This window comes from Etheostoma cragini, chromosome 14 (assembly GCF_013103735.1).
Source record: "Etheostoma cragini isolate CJK2018 chromosome 14, CSU_Ecrag_1.0, whole genome shotgun sequence".
NCBI lineage: Eukaryota > Metazoa > Chordata > Actinopteri > Perciformes > Percidae > Etheostoma > Etheostoma cragini.
In genome coordinates this window covers 14,438,189-14,457,161 of record NC_048420.1, presented here as the reverse complement: position 1 = coordinate 14,457,161, position 18,973 = coordinate 14,438,189, and the positions used below count along the sequence as shown (strand labels likewise).

General features: G+C 40.9%; 2 protein-coding genes and 1 non-coding gene across 5 annotated transcripts; all 3 read right to left on the bottom strand.

Moving 5' to 3' along the window:
- Positions 1 to 133: 133 nt before the first annotated feature.
- LOC117956273 (polyadenylate-binding protein 1A-like) lies at positions 134 to 7,645 on the bottom strand. Of its 2 annotated transcripts, none has more exons than XM_034891245.1 (14): positions 7,453 to 7,645; positions 6,034 to 6,227; positions 5,369 to 5,484; positions 4,085 to 4,224; positions 3,856 to 3,950; positions 3,439 to 3,576; positions 2,968 to 3,063; positions 2,495 to 2,861; positions 2,289 to 2,399; positions 2,017 to 2,171; positions 1,813 to 1,897; positions 890 to 1,020; positions 514 to 607; positions 134 to 338 (listed from the first exon to the last, which is right to left on the bottom strand). In XM_034891245.1, the coding sequence occupies exons 1-13, from the start codon at positions 7,643 to 7,645 to the stop codon at positions 515 to 517; spliced, it is 1,914 nt and encodes a 637-aa protein (XP_034747136.1). In that variant the 3' UTR covers positions 134 to 338; position 514. The 2 variants fall into 2 exon arrangements, with proteins under 2 accessions (XP_034747136.1, XP_034747137.1); XM_034891246.1 differs by having other exon boundaries at positions 2,017 to 2,168.
- LOC117957369 lies at positions 3,183 to 3,319 on the bottom strand. Its single transcript, XR_004659488.1, has one exon. It is a non-coding gene; the product is annotated as a small nucleolar RNA SNORA5 (small nucleolar RNA).
- A 1,811-nt stretch (positions 7,646 to 9,456) lies between the features above and the next one.
- LOC117956655 (14-3-3-like protein) lies at positions 9,457 to 18,344 on the bottom strand. 2 transcript variants are annotated; one of them, XM_034891834.1, is made up of 6 exons: positions 18,080 to 18,344; positions 15,704 to 16,014; positions 14,258 to 14,381; positions 12,601 to 12,764; positions 11,146 to 11,241; positions 9,457 to 10,947 (listed from the first exon to the last, which is right to left on the bottom strand). In XM_034891834.1, the coding sequence occupies exons 2-6, from the start codon at positions 15,998 to 16,000 to the stop codon at positions 10,873 to 10,875; spliced, it is 756 nt and encodes a 251-aa protein (XP_034747725.1). In that variant the 5' UTR covers positions 16,001 to 16,014; positions 18,080 to 18,344; the 3' UTR covers positions 9,457 to 10,872. The 2 variants fall into 2 exon arrangements, with proteins under 2 accessions (XP_034747725.1, XP_034747726.1); XM_034891835.1 differs by lacking the exon at positions 18,080 to 18,344 and adding an exon at positions 17,305 to 17,329.
- Between the last annotated feature and the right edge of the window lie 629 nt (positions 18,345 to 18,973).

Sequence of the window (18,973 nt, the reverse complement as noted above, 5' to 3'; positions counted from 1 at the left end):
CTCCTACAGCCCAAAACTCATTTAAAAGGGATAAAATGGCAGAAAGGAATGCTTTAAATTTTAGATTGCCACAGAATTCTCTAAAACCCCTCATGAACTGATCATTTTTTATTTTAAACTTTTTCTCTTTTTAGTGTATTTTTTCTTTTTAACTCAGCACACCAGGCCTGGTGTTTCTGTTCATTATAGACCTGGCTGAAGACTTGTTTCCATTGTTTTGTTTTTTGTTTTTTTAATATAGCATTTGACTTCTTTTTTACTTTGTTTTGTGTATTTTCAATTTTTTCACTGTTAATTTTTTTGTCCATCGGTGAAGCTGGTCTCGCGGTTCCCTGCTCCTGTGAAAACAAAAGACAATAATTTGATCAGTTACACTAATAAGGTCTAACTTTTCTCTATACTAAATGCCAGGGGGGGCATGCTTTTATTTTGGCAATGTCATCATGAAAAGTCATAATCTTCTGTCAACACTGTCCTCCTATTGTTTAAGTAGTTCTGGAAAACTAGTCATACCTTAGACACTCGGTACACCAGCTGAATTTGGCACGGTCTTCTGGGCGGCCTCTTTTGCCTGGTGGGCCTGAAGCACAGCCACCGCCTCATCCACCTGCAAAGAATAAATTATTGAATGCTAGCAACACTGCAACATCATGGTGGGATTTCAAAAGAGCTCAGCTTTCACCAGATCCACCTTTTCTTGTATCTTCAAAATGGCTGCTAACTAGCGAAGATGCATGCTTGCACTTAATCTTACATCCTTTGGTGGAAATGTTTCCCGGGACGTTTAGATTAAGAACAGAAAGTGCTCTATGCATTTTGCTGTCCTTTTTATATCTTTAGAGACACAACCAAAGGAGCGTTGTCAATATTAATGAATTTAAGTACTTACCTTTGAGCGGAGAGACTCTGGGGACTCCAGCATGTGGAGCAGCTCTGAGTTGTCGATTTCCAGCAGCATGCCAGTGATCTTCCCTGCCAGGCTTGGGTGCATGTTCTGGATCAGTGGAAACAGACGCTCACCTAGAGGAGTGCCAGATACAGAGGTTTAATACAGAATGTAATTATCACTCCCCAAAGTAGAGCCCGACCGATAAAGGATTTTTAACGACGATACCGGTACAAATATTTGGTTATGTAAAAATCCAAAATACATTTATATAAAAAAATAAAATCCCAAAACCTGCAACAAAACAGATAAAAATAAAAATAATAATAATAATAATAAGATAATAATTTGTTGTATTGTCACAACAAAACAGAGGAACATCAAACTGTATTAAAGTTCTCATAAATAAAATGTATAAAAATACAAACTTAAAGTCCCTAATTAAAACACAACAAACTGAAAAGTATCAGTGCTGCAAACAGGGACCTTGTAGAGCGCCCTCTGGTGGACAAGCAATGGAATGCCAACGCTCATATTATCGTTTACCGTCCGTTTATTTATCTTTATTATTAATTTTTTTAAATATTTATTTATATATTCATTTTATCTGAATCATTTATTTATTACACATACACAAACATATAACATACACACTTTTTTATTAACCAGCAATTGTACAGATACAAAAGTCTAATACTGGCCAATAATATCGTCCCTCCGATATATCGGGCTCTACCCCAAAGGGCCAGTTGCTGACAACACAATGTAAATACATGTGTTATAAACAATATACAGTACAGCAGGTATAGTGGCGGTATGGTTTTCTTAGCTGGGGATAGAGGTAGCACAGACTGCATGAAGGAGTAACAAAAAAAATGGAAAGTTGAAATGGTATACATACTATCTACTACACATACTACTCTTACCCAGCATCTGCTTCTGTTCCTGTGGTGGCGCAGCGGCCAGCATGGAGGCTGTCAGAGGCTCCTGTCCCTGAACATGGACAGCAGGCTGAGGGGAGGGAATTAAAAGTCTATTTTGATTGCACATCCACGCTGAACATTTTCCTCATGTGGAGGGCAGAATTGGTCAGCAAGTCTGGCTTAAAAAACTAATGTGCTAATTCCTACCTGCTGCATAGTGACTTGTGGCTGAGCAGGCATGTGCTGCTGGGGATTGCGGACTCCTGCGGCATATTTGTACTGAGGGACTCCCCGCACAGGAGCGGCTCCTGCTGCAGCAGCAGCAGCTGCGGTGGCCGGCCGGGGGCCCATGGTCTGAGCTGCTGCAAGAGAAGCCAACAGGGGGACAGAAACAAATACAAAGACAAGTAGCAGGCTTAGCCACAGTTGAACTGTATTTGATGCGCAGACAGACTATTGATTAAGTATAGGTGACTGACCGACACGCTGTGCAGACATCATGCGGGGCACCTGGGTTGTTGGACGCATGGCACCAAAGGTCTGAGGGCGTGGTGCAGAGGGACGCATAGCACCCGGGATGTTTTGGAAGTCTATAAACAGACAAAAACATAGTGGCTTCATGTACAAGTAGCCTACAAACAAATGTGCTTTTAAAATGACAACTCAGAAGGGACGAAATACTCACGTTGTGGACGGACACCTTGGGTGGCCCAGCGTGGGCTCGGGCGGAGCTGGGTTATCTGCCCAGCAGCTGGGTAGTAAGCAGCGCGGTTCTGGGCCTGAGGTATGGCTGCCATGAAATAGCCGGAGGGTGGGGCTGGTTGATAGGGATTGATGACTGGGTTTGGTACTGCACGCACACTGGCCATGCGCTGCATGTACTGATTGGTCAGGTGGGCTTGACGCTCCTCTTTCCGCTGGGCCAAGGCCACATATAACGGCTTAGTCGCTACAATGCGCCCATTCATTTCTGTCACCGCTTTGGTGGCCTCCTCTGGGGACGAGAAGCAGACAAAGCCAAAACCTTTGCTGCGCCCACCCTCCAACATGACCTGAGAGTGAGAGTCAAATCAAACAAATTAAGTAATCTGGACACTGGTAAATTAAAGTCAATTCTCAGCCATCTTTAAAACAGAAGATTTGCAGCTGAGCTCCTACCTTGGCACTGGTTATTGTGCCGAACGGTGTGAACTCCTTTCGCAGACGTTCATCGTCAATTCCATCATCAAGGTTCTTGACATACAAGTTAACACCCTAAAAATAAGACAAAAGTAATGTTAACTTTTGTGTTTACTTTGGAAAACACTAGATTTTAGGCAAAAATAGTCCAATGTCAATGGACTAAAAAAATGTCACTACTGTTTATCTAAAGTATTTGTCTGTAATACATATTTATCCCCAGAATCCATGGTGAAGAAATGTGGGGCCCATGAACTACAGAGTCACTGTGGCAGCCATTTTGGCCAGTGCAACCTACCAAGGAGGGAGCACCGAATTTGACAAAGCTGCAGCCTTTCAATATTGACCAGATGATATGACTGAAGTGATTGATTGGAATGGATTTATTATACAACTATGAGGCATTATTTTGGCACAAAAAGGCCTTGTGAATTTGAAAGAGGAATGGACCTGGTAGCGAGTCATGCGGTCTTGTTTCATTTGCTCAAATTTGCGTTTGAGCTCCGTCTGTCGCTCCACCTTCTTCTGGGCGCGGCCAACGTAGATGAGCTTGCCGTTAAACTCCTTTCCATTCATCTCATCCACTGCCTGTAGAAAACAAGAAACTTAGTCGACCTTTCATACCTAGTGCAATAAACCTAATGTATAAGATGCACTAATCTGCACCTTCCACCAGAGAAAGGATATAGTACACTGTGTGTATGTTTGCATTAATGTAATGTTTTTATCTGTAATCTGATGTTTTTTCTCTTTTTTGGTGAGACCAAAAAAGATTTTCCAGCCTCGGCTGAACAATAAAGTTGTACTTCCTTTTTGTTCTAACAGTGTTACAAAATGGTGGACATTTCTAGGTGGTAAAACTCTTACCTTCTGGGCATCCTCATGTCTCTCAAAGCTGACAAACCCAAAGCCTCGAGACTTTCCACTGTCATCCATCATGACTCGGATACTCATAGAGTTTCCTAAACAGAGAGACCAACTTTAATGACTGTATTTGACCCCTTAATGTTTTACTGCAGAGGAAAACACTGTTAATGTATGAACAGTGGAAGACTAATTTCAAAGAGCTACCTGAAATATGGATACCCTGACTGACCGTATTTACTGAAGACTTCCCTCAGCTTCTCATCATCCATGTCTTCACCAAAGTTTTTGACGTAGACATTTGTAAACTCCTTGGCTCGGGCACCCAGCTCAGCCTCGCGCTCTTTGCGAGATTTGAAGCGACCTACAAATCTGTGTTGAAATGGACATTCATCTAAATTTAATATACATTTATAGCAATGCTAAAACTGCAAAGCCAATGGTGTATGTAGTATAGTAACCTGCATGAATCAAAATATATAAAATGGACAACACATCTCCACTTCCTCCCACTGTACAAAGGTGAAGCCAAAATGTCCCGGATGTGCCATTTCTTTTCCTGGGATGGCAAATGCATGACCCGCCCTACTCTACCTCCGATTGCCTTACCCTGGTATTCTTACCCTAACCACTCTCACTCTTCATGCCTGAATCTAACCAATCGGCTAAAAGAGATATATCTGGCAGAATTTCCTGCGGCACTGGAGCAATCCCTTAAATGGAAGGTTGTGGATATGGACTATAGATGGTGGAGCCTCAGTATTGAGGCCCCGCACAAACAAACGCAGGTCTATCACACCTGTTAATTATGACATTATACTACTACTACTACTACTACTACTACTACAACTACTACTACAACTGCTACTACAACTACAACTACTGCCAGCCACCAGGGAGAATTGAGATGTTTTGACTTCAGTTTGGGGAGCCATCAAGCGTCCATCTTTAAATACAGTCTATGGTATGAACTATGACAGCATCATTAAGCCTATTCTAAGTCAGTGTTTTCCTGCATAGGGGAATTTTTGGCAAACCCTTTATCTCAGTTTTTTATATTAGTATAGTTTTTAAAGCAGTTTTGTTGATTGGGTTTAATTTTGAGTAATTTAATTTACTCAAGCATAATAATTTTGTTTATCAACTTGTCAGAAATAATAGGCAAATGCATATACATTTCTGTCAAATAAGGTAACAGACTCACTGCCTTTACTGTTTACAAACAGATCCTGCTTACTGTTGTGTGTGTAGTCCCCCCCCCCCACCCCAAAAAAAAGCTTATTCTGAGTCAGGAAAACCCCTTTGAGTAGTATACACTGCCCCACTACGTGCATTATGCATATAATAGGGTAGTAGTCTTCGTTTGCCACAAATCTATTCAATCATCTTGTGAAAAGTGCGGAAGCATCATTTTACAACCTTCAATCAGACCAAGTCATTGAACAAAGTCTTTTTTACCTCCATTTCACACATTAGTATGCACCACAGTTTAAAACTAGTTAAAACATCCACTTACACTTTTCGGTCATTCAGCAGCATGCCATTCATTTTTTCAATGGCTCGTTCGGCTGCCTCCTGAGTCTCAAAATGCACAAAGCCGTAGCCTTTAGAGCCATTCTCGTCACAAACCACCTTAGAGAATGAAAAAAAGACATGCTGCTTTTAAGCCACAGACACACACATGCAGTTTATTAAACCTGAACTGCCTCGTGGATCGTACCTGAAATAATAGTTCCCTTTCTGAAACTGACTTTTTATTGTGAAGTTTCTTGTATTGAAAAACAAGTCCAGAATGTCTTCAACTGTGTGACTGTTAAAACCTTATTTCCCATTTCTATGTAGTATGTTGTAGAGTTGCTCTGGGAAGCTATGTACAGTTGATATTTCTAATATTAATGTACTAACTAATATTAGAAATTAATATGAATTAGTCAATTAATGTTAGGCCCAGAGTTTATGGCGGTCAATGTTTAATTATTCCATTTATGGAATGATTTTAGGGCACAGGGAAACTATAATGCAAACAAATCTAGGACATTTACAAAGCACACACATGCAAATGACACCTGCACTCACAATGCTGCACCATAACAATGACAGTTGACAGTCATGGTCATGGTGACTGTATCCAGGTTTTAGGTTAGATACAACAAGAAGGGTAGTTGGCCGCTAGTCTTTTACCTTGCATGACAGGATGTTGCCAAAAGCAGAGAAGGTGTCATACAGAGCCTTGTTGTCAATGGACTTGTCAAGATTCTTGATGAAGATGTTTCCCACACCGCTCTTTCTCAGTGACGGATCCCGCTGCGACCACATAATTCGCACAGGCCTCCCCTTGATCACATCAAAGTTCATAGTGTCCAGTGCACGCTCGGCTGCAGGACAAAACACAGGAGCTAGATGATTTAGTATATCTACATCTTCAAGTGCTGGATATAACAGTCTTAAGGGGGCTTCTAGACCATAAGGGTTGCAGGAAATCCAAATAAAACCATTCCAAGTTTCTAAAGAAAAATATGGCCCACAATTTTAATATATTAACATCTGCTGATTCTTTATGGTGTCACCTTCCTTTTAGTCCCTTGCTCTAGGGCAGCTTGACAGTAGGTGTTCCAGCATTTTTCTACTTTCCTTTCCAGTCATAAGTACGTCAGCACAACTGCATTAGCAATCTCTGAGAGCTTGCCCACTCAGATCAGGACACATTTAATAAAGTTTACTTTTTGTTACAGCTCTATTATTATTCTATGTTGCCTCTGAATATAATTAAAATACTGTAATAGGACAATAAATGTTTTTAATCAAGTAAGCCATTTAAACTGACTGTGTGTCAAGAAGTATTTATTGAATAACTACAAGCCAACGAAGGGAAGGATAAAAAAAGACAGTAGATTACAAAACAATAACATGGTATACTGATGACATTACCAGGATATTATAGAACTGTAACAGTTAGCAAGCTACATACACTGGCACAGATAACAGAGCATAAAGAATCACACCCAAGAAAAACAGAAGGCTGCAGACAGTATGCTCCTATCAGGGGAATGTAGAAAATGTTTTGTGGAGAATATATACTTGGCTTCTAGGTATGTGGGCTGACATATTCTAACACTTTTAGTAATTACTATTTTTTCTTTACAAATAAAGATTAATGTTCATGTCATAAAAAAGTTGACTGGCAAGTATTCTGGGGAGATACATTAATTAAACTGTTGTCAACACTTTAGGCTCAACAGTTGGGGAGTTGTCCTGACACAACAGAGATAAAGAGGCAATTAGTGTTCATCTGACAGCTAGCTAGCACAATAGCACTTCAGTTACTGTCCACTGTTACATCTCTAGCTACATGGGGGGTAGGCAGGCAGGCATGCAGGCAGGCAGGCAGGCAGGCAGGCCAGGGCGGACTTGGTGCTTTTCTGCTACGCCACTGCTGGGAGGTACAAGTGAGGAGACCCTGCTACAGTCTACCGACAACATGTCGGCCTCAGTCACGTGTAACTTAGTGGTAAGAGGCTAGCTTTCACTCGTCACCGCCTGTCAATTTTAAAAACATTTTTTTCCTCACATAAATGTCGGTATTTTTAATAAATTACCTACCGTCCGCTGGCTGTTGGAAGTTGACATAGGCGTATCCAAGGGAACGCCGGGTGATCATGTCCCTACAGACCCTGATCGACAGGATAGCTCCGGCTGGGCTGAATTTCTCGTATAGCATGGCCTCGGTCACATCTTGATGCAGATCCCCGACATACAGGGAGGCCATGGGATAACTGGGAGCACTGGGGTTCATTATCGTTGGCCAAGGAGGCTAGCAAAATACTCGGTCAAAGCCGGATTTTCCTAACGAAAAAAAGTTTTCGAATGCTTGATTCTCAACGGACACTAACGTCACGTCAGTTCGGGGCAGAATGCTGATGGGTAACGTTCAACGTTAACCGTTGGCTTGTCAGTTGAAGGGTTTTTGATTAAAATGTAGAAGATTAATATGATAAAATGACACAATGTCGACTTCTAATGGTATTACAACTCCTTCAAATATGACACAATGATAAAAGCATTTTAACGTTCCTTAGCCTCGCATGTGAACCAGTAACACGTCGACTGAAAAAGAATGTCGTTCGTATTTAACGTTAGACTGCCCCTTCTTATACGTTACCGTCCAGTCCTCGAATGTCTACACCAGCTTCACCGTTGTTACAAAAAGAAAAAAGATTTTTTGGTTTTTTTACGTTTTGAATTTTTTTTGTATTTTTTTTTTTTTTTTTTTAGAATGTGTGCCGAGCGAGCTCAGGAGCACACACGCACTCACACAGCACTGACAGTCGGGGTTGAGGGGAGGATAACATTGGAAAGTTGTCTAATATATACTAGTGGTCGCGTCACCAAAATGGACCAATCATCTTCCAGTGTAGTTGAAAAAAGGCAACAAAGGGGCGTTGACCACAACTGTACGCATGATGATGAAATCATAGTGTGTGGTAAAAACGTATTGTTGAAGGCTAAAATCGACATATTGTGTTGACCACAATACTCCTTTGCTTAGTGATGCTGTATGGAAACGACATGAAATCAGCCGCAGTGGTTAGTATCTGCATGCGGCACATAATCACACAAATATTCTCGCTGCTAAATAGCCAGCTCAGGGAATGTCATGGGCTTGTCATGCACTGGGAATGACGTTTTGACGCAACACAACGCATGACATTCCTCATTTGTTAAGAGTGTATAGTTGTTGAGCAGATGCCATATGAAGCAATGCATCACACACAAATCATTCACACTGTAAATGTACCCTGTTTACAGAAGTGTGATGTTAAGCCATTACACAGCATATGCGGTTGTGTAACTCACATGGGCCTTATCAGCTGCTATCATAGTGAAAATGAAAGACAGAGCCACATTACTCACTTCACTAGATTTGTCAATCTTTAAGGCCATTGATCAGAACTAAATTGCTCAGATGTCACTGAATTACATAATGTGATAGGCTTACTATTGCTTATAAATATTAAAGGTTAACAACAGTGTGATATGATCGGCATGGCTGTAAAGATTAGATTAGTGTTTGACATGTAGGCTATGCAAACATCAAATCAAGAGACTTGGCACCTTGTCATCTCTCACGTTAGGGTGGACTTGGTTTTTAGTCAAATTTTTTCTCAGTAGGGATGGAAAAATTATTTCTAAGTTTGTGTAGATAGATTAAAAGATTTTGGTCAGTTATCTTAAAACAAACACATGCACCACAGACATTGCCCTTCAAAGCCATCTCCATCTGCAGAGGGCAGTGTTATGAGTAAAAAGCTTGTGTCCATCTAAAAATCAAACCAGAACTCTGCATCTTTCAAGATGCTTTACTTCTTGTTGTATTTTTAATTCACCAGAACCTAGGTGACTGGCCTCAGTTCTTAGCTTTAACATAGGGGCATTTTCAGATCACTATGATCAAAGGATGTCTTGATGTTAGCAGCTGACATGGTACATTTAGGCAGACTGAGCTGATGAACCAACAGAGACCTAACTCAGCTTCCTGCATTAATACAATGTAAAATTGTCATTCCACATGTACAGAGGGCAAAAAAAAACAGCACAGCACACTTAATTTTAATGTTTTTAATTCCACTTACATGAAAGCACATAACCAAATAACGTACTCAGAGTTTAACTTGCAAATTCTGAATCCTGCATCCCATCTTTTTAAAACCAAGGTACTGTAATAGAATAAACTGGCACTACTTTGGACTACTAATGGTCATAATGCAGCTTTCTACCAAGTTACTTTAATAATCAGTTTATAGTTAGCATTGTTTTAGTTTGTCTTTTCACAATGTCATTTCAAGGAAGGTAAATGTTACTGTAAACCAACTGGTTCAAGCTAAATCCTAAGCAAAAACTGCCAGTTTCAAAGCACGGCTAACCCTCACACCTTACTACTGAGAACCACATACATTCCAGGAGTCAAATCATGAGTCAAAGGGAATAAAATACACCAAAAGAAAATACAAAACACCTGAATAGAAAGGAGTAGAAAGCCACATAAAAGCACATGGCAAAAGTATCCTCTGCACTGCTGAAAAGATAAAATATCAAAAGTTACAGTATCGAGCCATTTTGTCAAGTTGTTCACTTTATCTTAGGCTGTCTATACCTTGTTGTGTGTTATGGAAAATTGCAGGAAATTATAGTCTAAACATTTCACCGAGAGTGAAAAGATGTCAGTGAAATGCAATGTTGTCCTCCCAAGAAAACGATCAACTAAAATCTAACTACAGTTTTCGCAAGTGGCCTTTCATACAGAAAACCTTTCCAACATCTGAATGCACATAGAACCCACTGAGCCATGACACATGTACCCTCCATAAAAACACTACCTGCTACGCTGGACACTGACAGGGCGGGATGGATACAAGCAATATGGTAATAGATCTTTACCGAGGTAAGTTCTGCCACCTATATCATCACTATTCTGTCAGATGAAACCTAAAATTTAGTAAATTCAGACCGCTGACAGTTATTTATTTTTTTTACAGTTTACGTGCTTCAAAAGGATTTTTTAGACCTAAGTGTCACAAAGATTGTAAATGTTGAGTTCAAGTAAAAACATACAAATTATCAAAATTACATTTAGAGGTGTTTTTGTCTGCGTTTCCTGCAACAGCAGTAGTTTGCTACAGTGAATAAGGTTAAAGAGAATGGGGCTGTTTTGGATCTAAGGAGGGATTTCAACTGGACTTAAACCATGGACAAAAATAACAAAAAATAAACATCCACTGGTTGACACAATGAGTAATGCTCAAAAGAAAGATCTGTTCCATTCTTTTCTCTGTGGGGGTGCTCATACAATTACCACACACACACGCACTTCAATGTATCTGCACACACATACTGTACTTTACACATTGTGAGTGGAGTGTAAACATACATATCTGTGCATGTATGTGCACACACAACCACACACACACAACTTAGGCTGGTGAGAGGTAAAAAATGTGTGTTTTTCATGTTTTTTTCCGAAGTTCAGTTCTTATCAGCCACCGGCTCCGTCTCTTCTCCTTCACCCTCGCCTTCACCCTGGGCGTCTGACATCCACAGCTGCAACAAAGCAAAAGCATACTGGGATGAGTGTAGGCTAAGAACCACGGTAAACAAATATGCATCTCAAATATGTAAATACAAGAGTTTGATGAGTAGTGTGAAACTCAACCAATCCAGTACAGAGATAAGAGACAGCAGGAAAGTGAAAGTATAAGACAACGCTGAGATGCAGGGAGATGAAGACGAGACACTCACTGTCAGATTGTCACGGAGCAGCTGCATGATCAAGGTGCTGTCTTTGTAGGATTCACCGTTGAGGGAGTCCAGCATGGTAATGGCTTCGTCAAAGGCCTGGACGAGACAGAAACAGCCATCAGTGCTTCCAAATACCAGTGTGTAGGTTTCCAAATAAGATTGTAAATACACGGACATGAAATGATTTAAATACATTCTGACAGGGCGAACATGAAAAGACAATGAATTGATTAAAAAAAATGAAAAAAAGCAAACAGCCATTAATATCGTACAGTTTTAAAAAGGGTACATTTGAAAAGTTCAAGACCGTAACAATCCACAACATACTGCATTGAGTTAAATGTAGCAGACCAACAACAACTCAGGGCTTGCAAAGATTTTTGAGAATGATGACAGAAATACACATCTGAAACACAGGTTCTTCTCATTGTTATAACACTTATGGTGGCACAGCAGCATAGCTCCAATCTTTGGGAATAACCTTACGACTGATGCTACGAACGTGTATGCTTAATTGGTTTATTTTTTCAGTACACCTGTCCTTTATAATTCAACAATGAAAGGCCTGTTAGGATCGGAGAACGTGTTAACAGGTCCTTGGACAATATTTAGGTCTTAAGATCTAAACATAAAAAAACATGGCAAAAACAAAAAGCAATACTAGGTCTTGTAGTATGTTCTGGTTTAAGTTATGCTCATTTAATTGAATTGTAACAATGCACTGCCTACACCGTGCATTGTTACACCCACACTACTGCACCGTCTATAAGTTACATGAGAGAAATATATTTTATGATATATTTCAGTTAACCAGCAGATAGCAGCCCATAGCCCAGTCTATAACTTGTCACCACCTTTGGCTAGTTCACCAGCTAGCTGTGTGGGGGTAGTAGCTTGATTAAGCATGTTAATTGAGAAGTTTATATTAATATATTTGTTCTTTATTGGTGTTTCACTTTAAACCCTACGTCTGCACACAAAACACATTGTTGCTCAAATTTTCCCATTAGTAAACTTGCTAGCTAACTCACCACATGACACATTGTATCTATTTGAGAATTGATTTATCTGGCAAATTATTGGATTTCGTCTGTTCCTGTTAATTCCCATGGAATGTTTCTACCTTGAATATTCCTGGAATTTTGTAAACCAATGAGCAGCACCTGTACTTTAGCTACTATGAGAAGTTAAAACTTGCTGTGAAAATGGCCTGTAGCATTCCTCTTGTATCCAACCCCCGTACTGGATGGACACAGTGAGCAAGTCTCAGTCAAACACCAAAATGAACACCTCTGCTTTTAAGTAAACTCATTTTTTACAGTCCAACAGAACCATGTTAACCTCATACATTTCACCAATTAAAGGAAAATTCGTCTTTTAGAGGGCAAAACCAAATGGAACTAGAATCAAAAACAAACAAATAAATCACTAATGTGAGAGGAGGTCGGTTCTTACCGCCTTGGCCAGTTTGCAGGCCTCCTCGGGGGAGTTGACGATCTCGTAGTAGAAGACAGAGAAGTTAAGAGCGAGGCCTAGGCGGATGGGATGTGTAGGCTGCATTTCCTTGGTGCTGATATCCAAGGCCTGCTGGTAGGCAGCTCGTGAACTACTGATGATTTCTGCACACAGAAAGATAGACCAATCAGGAAGCAGATTTTTCAAATTTGAAAATTAATCTCTTGAGGTTTGTTTACATTACTTTGTAACTGTGACCAGGACAGAAGTACACTCCAATGTGCACCATTTGTGTATGCATGATGTTATGTTCCTGCTCCTCAAGCTGCATTATCCAGTGGTTTTCCGCAGGGTGGTACAGCGGTGTGAGTGTCACTGAAACGACCCATTTCTGACAAGACAAAGCAACTGTGCTTTGTTGTTTGGCAAGCATTCAGCTGTTACACAAACTCCTGGGCAGTTCAGTGTGTGTTTTAATTTTTCATCCACATGGTGTTATAGATAAAACTTTTTTGTGGCAGCGACAGAAGCAGTGCCGTTTCCTGTACGGGACTCTCAATCAGCCTCAAAACTGACTCATCGCCGGTTACAAACATTTTAACCAAATTATCGCAGAAGGCCGCTGCGGCACCCACCGCCACAGCCTAGCAACACTACCTAAAGACGTGCGTTTTCGCCGCACCATCTGAATAAATGAAAATATCAATAACAATTACAGTTGCCCCAATTAATGTTTTGTCCAAAGTTTAAAACTGTCATTTTCAGTTTACTGCCACATAAAAAATTAGCAATTTCTCCCAAGTGAGAAGCCGAAGCCCATGAATGTACAGCATTTTTTACTAGAGAACTACATTCATTTTCTCTTTGCACTTTGCCAATAATCATTCAACACTAAATTAAGATGACAAAAATTCTCAAAATCAAAGAAATATCCTGTTTTAAAAGTGCATTGTCATGGTTAGGCCTTTGAAAAATGGAATACATTCTAGAAGATCAATATCTTTTCAGTGTGTCCGGGTGTCAGTGTTCTAGCCACAAACACCTGAAGTGAGCGTGGTTTTATCTTAAAAACAATTTCTAAGGACAATTAATTAGCACACATTTGTCCCATCCGTCCAACAGATGTGCAAAAGCCTATTGCCATAAAAACAATCTGCTATGGGTCGCATAGCGGTGTGCGTTTTTAACTGTAGCACCATTTAAATCTTTGTGTTTGAAAGGTCTAGTGTACCGCGGCATGAACCCGGAGCATAATCTCCCTGTGCTGCGCATAGTCCTCGAGGAACTGCACAAGAGTTGGATGGAGAGGCTAATAGCTTTGTATGATGACAAAACGTCATAATCACAAGGCCCTGACACACCAATCCGATAATGAACTCTGAGAGTTATTTCTCGCCTAAAACGTTTTCCGAAACACGTTTCGGTGAAGTATTTTAGTAAAATATGCTGAACAAGCCGCCATGACAGTCTGGCTTTGAATTTCCAGAGAAACCAGACCCTTGTGATGTATTCATCCAATCAGCTGCAGTCAGCATCGCTTTGGCACCGAGGCACTTTTTTTTCTCTTTCGAGGCCATTTTTTGGGCCAACTTGGGGGGGCAGTCAGTCCAACTGCCGGTCAGCCGTCGGGTGGGTGTTTGAGGGGGCCTTTACTCACCCTCCTTTTTTTCTCCAGTGGCCACCTCAGCCAGGTAGCGGTAGTAGTCTCCCTTCATCTTCAGGTAGAAGACACTGCTGTCAGCAGGCTTAGCATTGGGGATCAGATGTTTGTCGAGCAGGTCCTACAAGTGAAGATGTGCAACATTAGTGTTGAAATGTGTGGAATTAAACACAGAACTGGCCTAGTAGTTACAGGTCAGTTCAAACGTACTACAGAACTGTATCTGATAGCGCCACAATATTTTTCAACAGTGTTCATAATGTTCAACCCTTCTTTTGGAAATTCAAACCAAGCCAGTAAACGTGGGTATATCCCTGTTATGACAATTCAGGTACGACCTGGGTCACAAACCGGGAGCAATGCATAAAAAATGTCCTTTACTGCTAGAAATGGGTGGGGCTTTGCATGTCATATTCAGTGAACAGCTAACATCACAATTCAAGGAGAAAATTTTCTTTTTTCATATCCTTAAAAGTAAAATTAGGGTTTTGTGCTACACTGCAACTAGACTGGGTAAACCCCGTCCTCTCTGCCAGAGATTTGATTTTGCCCTGCAGCTCGGTCTGGAAACCTGCATATTTAATTCTCCTGCTTCAGTTCACAATTTTGCAGGAACCAATCACAGACTGGCTTATCTAGCTTCCGCGCTATTGGCGAGTTTAACACGATGACAATAGAGAAGCTCCCAAGCAGCTTCTTGTTTTCAACATAGCGGCCACCGACCGAACGCCGCCGAAGCACAGCAACCCGTTAATGCCGCAGTTGCTTCTACGTGACCCAGATCGTTGGTCTGATTGGTTGAAGGACTATCCAATTACGTTTGTCACATCTCTTGTGAAGAGAAAATACAGAGAAGACACAGACCAATGCTCAATCTCAAATCGACTGAGCTTGGCAATAGCCATACTGCCCAGTAACCGCACTTAACTGCAGACTGGAAGGGTGTGTTGCGGTCTCAAGAGAAAGAGCGGGCGGCAGTGCTGAATACATTTATTGTCATACGTTTACACTGGGTTTCTACAGGATGTTTAGTTGCAGTATCACGATTGGCCACTTGGACAAATTGGCAGCTTGATTAACTGGTCGCAACATATGTAGCTCTATACATCCATGGCCAGGCCAGATGCACTGAATGCAGGTTGCTGCAGTGGTAGTGGTGGGGGTGGTGGTGTGCACGCATACACTGTACACAGGTACAGTCACTGTTTATTTCCACATAACATTTTAATATCTAAGGGGAGTACTCCCTTTGAATACTTGCTTCTCACCATTTGTCCCTCCCTCAACAAAAGACCATTTCAGTTCTCACTAAAAACCATCTTCTCCATGCCACCTCCTGAATTTGTTTGGTTTTCCATCCATCAATCTCGGTTTAAAGTATTTACTCTCCACTTCCTTCCACCCCTCCACTCGCTTCTCCATCCCATTGTCTCTGCTTCTTACCAGTACTTCCTTGCAGATGTCGTTCAGCTCCTTCTCGATCGTCTCTTTGTACTCCTTGGCCAGTGCACTCTTTGCTTCATTATCTTTTGACTTCTGCTCCATGCTGTACACCACCCTCCAAGAGGACCTCCTAGCCCCCACCACATTCTTGTAGGCAACAGAGAGCAGGTTGCGCTCTTCATTGCTGAGCTCCGTGCCCTCCTCTGTGACAGCCTTCATGGCTGCGGCCATGTCATCATAGCGCTCAGCCTGTTCAGCCAGTTTGGCTTGCTGTATCAGGTCCTCCTTTTCTGCCATGGCTCCTGAGTGGGCTTGGGAAGGAAGGCCAGGGGAGAGGTGGTCGGGAAGGACAAAAAAGGGAGACAGGAGAAGGATTAGGAAGACACAGAAGAGAGTGGTGGGGGAGGGCAAGTGCAAGGAGAGAAATAAAAGGAGCAACATGGTGGGGAAAGGGGGGGGGATTTGATTATTTATCTTGAATGGAGGACTACAGTGCATGTAAAAATGTCGCTCATGCGTAACCTGATTTCTCAGTTTCTGGTATGCATGTAGCATACATGAAGATGTACATTAAGATACTTATGAATGGAATAGCAATCAGTCAACAGGGGGTATATACTTTGACTAGTACTCTACATTTTTTGGTGAATATTACATGAACAAAAGTCCGTAACACATTCGGTACATTGGTCAGCATGGCTTGCATAACATTATGTATCATCACATATTCATATTAATTTGTGCTATGACCTATGAGTGTCTCTCACAATACTTGCATTTTTCTCAATTGCAAATGTGTCTTTGGTCTGTGCACACCAGCTTTTTAAACTAGTTTTTTGGATTTAAACACAATCCACGTTTGATTTACAATGGTGACTAAATTGACTTGGTATCCAAGTCAGAAAGTGTTCAGAGGTTTTACTTCCGAAAAAGACTTTCTCCAGACTGATTTATTTCAAGATAGAAATTAACAAACCACAAAAAAAAAAACGTTTAAAAAAAACGAAAGGGCACAGTTGGGCCACAATATGGAAAACAGAAAGTTACACTATGGTTGCAGCAAATTATCATTTTCATCATCCATCCCACTGTTTTACATTGCTTTATTTACAAAAGCCATCCAGTTCATTAATCTGTAGATTACTTCTAGATCAACTATCTGGGCTTTGCAATTTAATAAAAGGGTAATACAAGCTGTTGTGAAATACTGAAAAATTTAAATAATTTCCCAGAGCCCAAGGTGACCTATTCAAGATGTTGTTAGCGGCAACTAATTATTTTCATGAATTAATGTTTCAATCATCAATTAATCTGCAGACTATTTTTGCATTTAGGCTTGATAAATGCAAATGCATTAACAGCATGTAAAAAAACAAACACTTGTATTTACATTTCTGTGAACCCACTGCTCAATCCATTGCTATGTTACATAGTTTTTTAAATTAGTTTAGCTGATCAGACCCCCAATGACACCAATGTGACTAGCCAGCTATGTAGGCTACTTCCTAGCTACCATATTTTACAATTCCCTTGCTTCATCAGATAACTGCAGGACTGTTGCAGTGCATAAACAACACAAGAATTTGCAGATTACTACTTACTAGCTGCCTTGAACAAACGCAGAAACACAAAACCGTGAATACGTTTCAAAAAAATCTCACGATCAGGGAGTTAGATTTGCAAGCACGGACACACCTGCACCCTTCTGAGGAATGTCGGCCACCCAGTTTCACGTCTCTCTCACACACACACACACACACACACACACTCACTCTGTCTCTCACTCACTCACACACTCTCACACACACACACACACACCTGCCCATCGAGCTCGTACTCTGTGCGGCATGCATACAAACGAAAAAAATACCCTTGCTATATGTTTTGGCTTTAATATTGTCAGTGTGAAATATGAAGAATGCTTAACAGCGATGGGGATGGACAGATAAGCCACAATGATGGTGTCACCGACTCGATTTAACTGGAATAAAACGGAACCTAGCTAGCTTAGTTCAGTCCAAAGTGAACGCCCTTTTTCGCTTCCCGGAAAACAACCGACAGTCGTTGGTTTTACGAGCATTCAGCATGAATTGTTTTTGGTTGCTTCATTTATAAAAGCTAATGTGGTAACGTTACACCCGAAAGCTGCCTTCTAGACACAGCGTGTAAAAGAAATAGATGGGTTAAAGTGCAGTAAACGCTTCCCATTCAGTAAGCTCCGAACAATGACTGAGCAACGGCGCATCACTGGTTTCCTCTTACGCCCAAACGATTCAAGCAGCCATCTATGTCTATCCCCATAGCACACGAAACAAACGTAACGATTTCCCATCGAAAATACTACCGACCATCATTGGTGAATAAATATGAACCAACCTGCGAGTGTCGTTAGACGATGTTGTTCCTGATTCCCGGCCGCACAGCTGATGATCTCTCCCGCTCATCCACGGGGTTTCCCTTCAATCAGAGACACAGCAGCAGGGTCGCACTGGGACGGATGACGTCAGTCAAGGGTTGCTGGGGCAACCCAATTTAGAGGAAACCAAAGCCATGGAAACTCAGTCGGTGGACAATTTCTCTTTTTTTCCTCAAAGTTTCCTTAACATACATAACAAGTATCACACAACCTAATGCTACTCTAGTACATAGTCTAAATTAAGTTAACAATGCGTTCAGAACACAATATTTGTGTCAGTCTTCATTTGGTTCAATGCGTCTTTTGTTTACTGCTTGTAAAATCCCATAACTGTAAATGTACAAGGTTTGGATGTTTATTATAGGTGTACATGCATGGGTTTTGCTGTTGAACGTAGGAAAAAAAATACATATCCACTGTACTTTTGTCCATCAACATCCGCAAGGACTCATGGGATATGTATGGGATTTAGTTCTACCTTAGATAGGTTATGACACGTTTTTCAAATGTTACTGCTTAAAATAGTAGTAGATAGTGTGTTGGACCGAAAACATCATCCTGTTTCAGATTCTCAGAAAGAATTATGAAAAAAAAATTAACAGAATCTCACCGGGAAGTGGGGCGTGACTCGTAGCGGCTCAGCCCTCTTATTTTAGCTACCGTACAAGCAAAGAGGTTACTCTTTGGTACAAGTAGCTGTCAGTTGCTATGGAAACTGGGCATATAGGTCAGTATTTTGAATTCAGTTTATCTATCCCCGCAAGTGAAAAATAAATTTAAAAATGTCCATTTATGATTACACTTAGCTAATCGTAGCAAGAGGACATTTGATTACTAATAATAAACAAGCATTA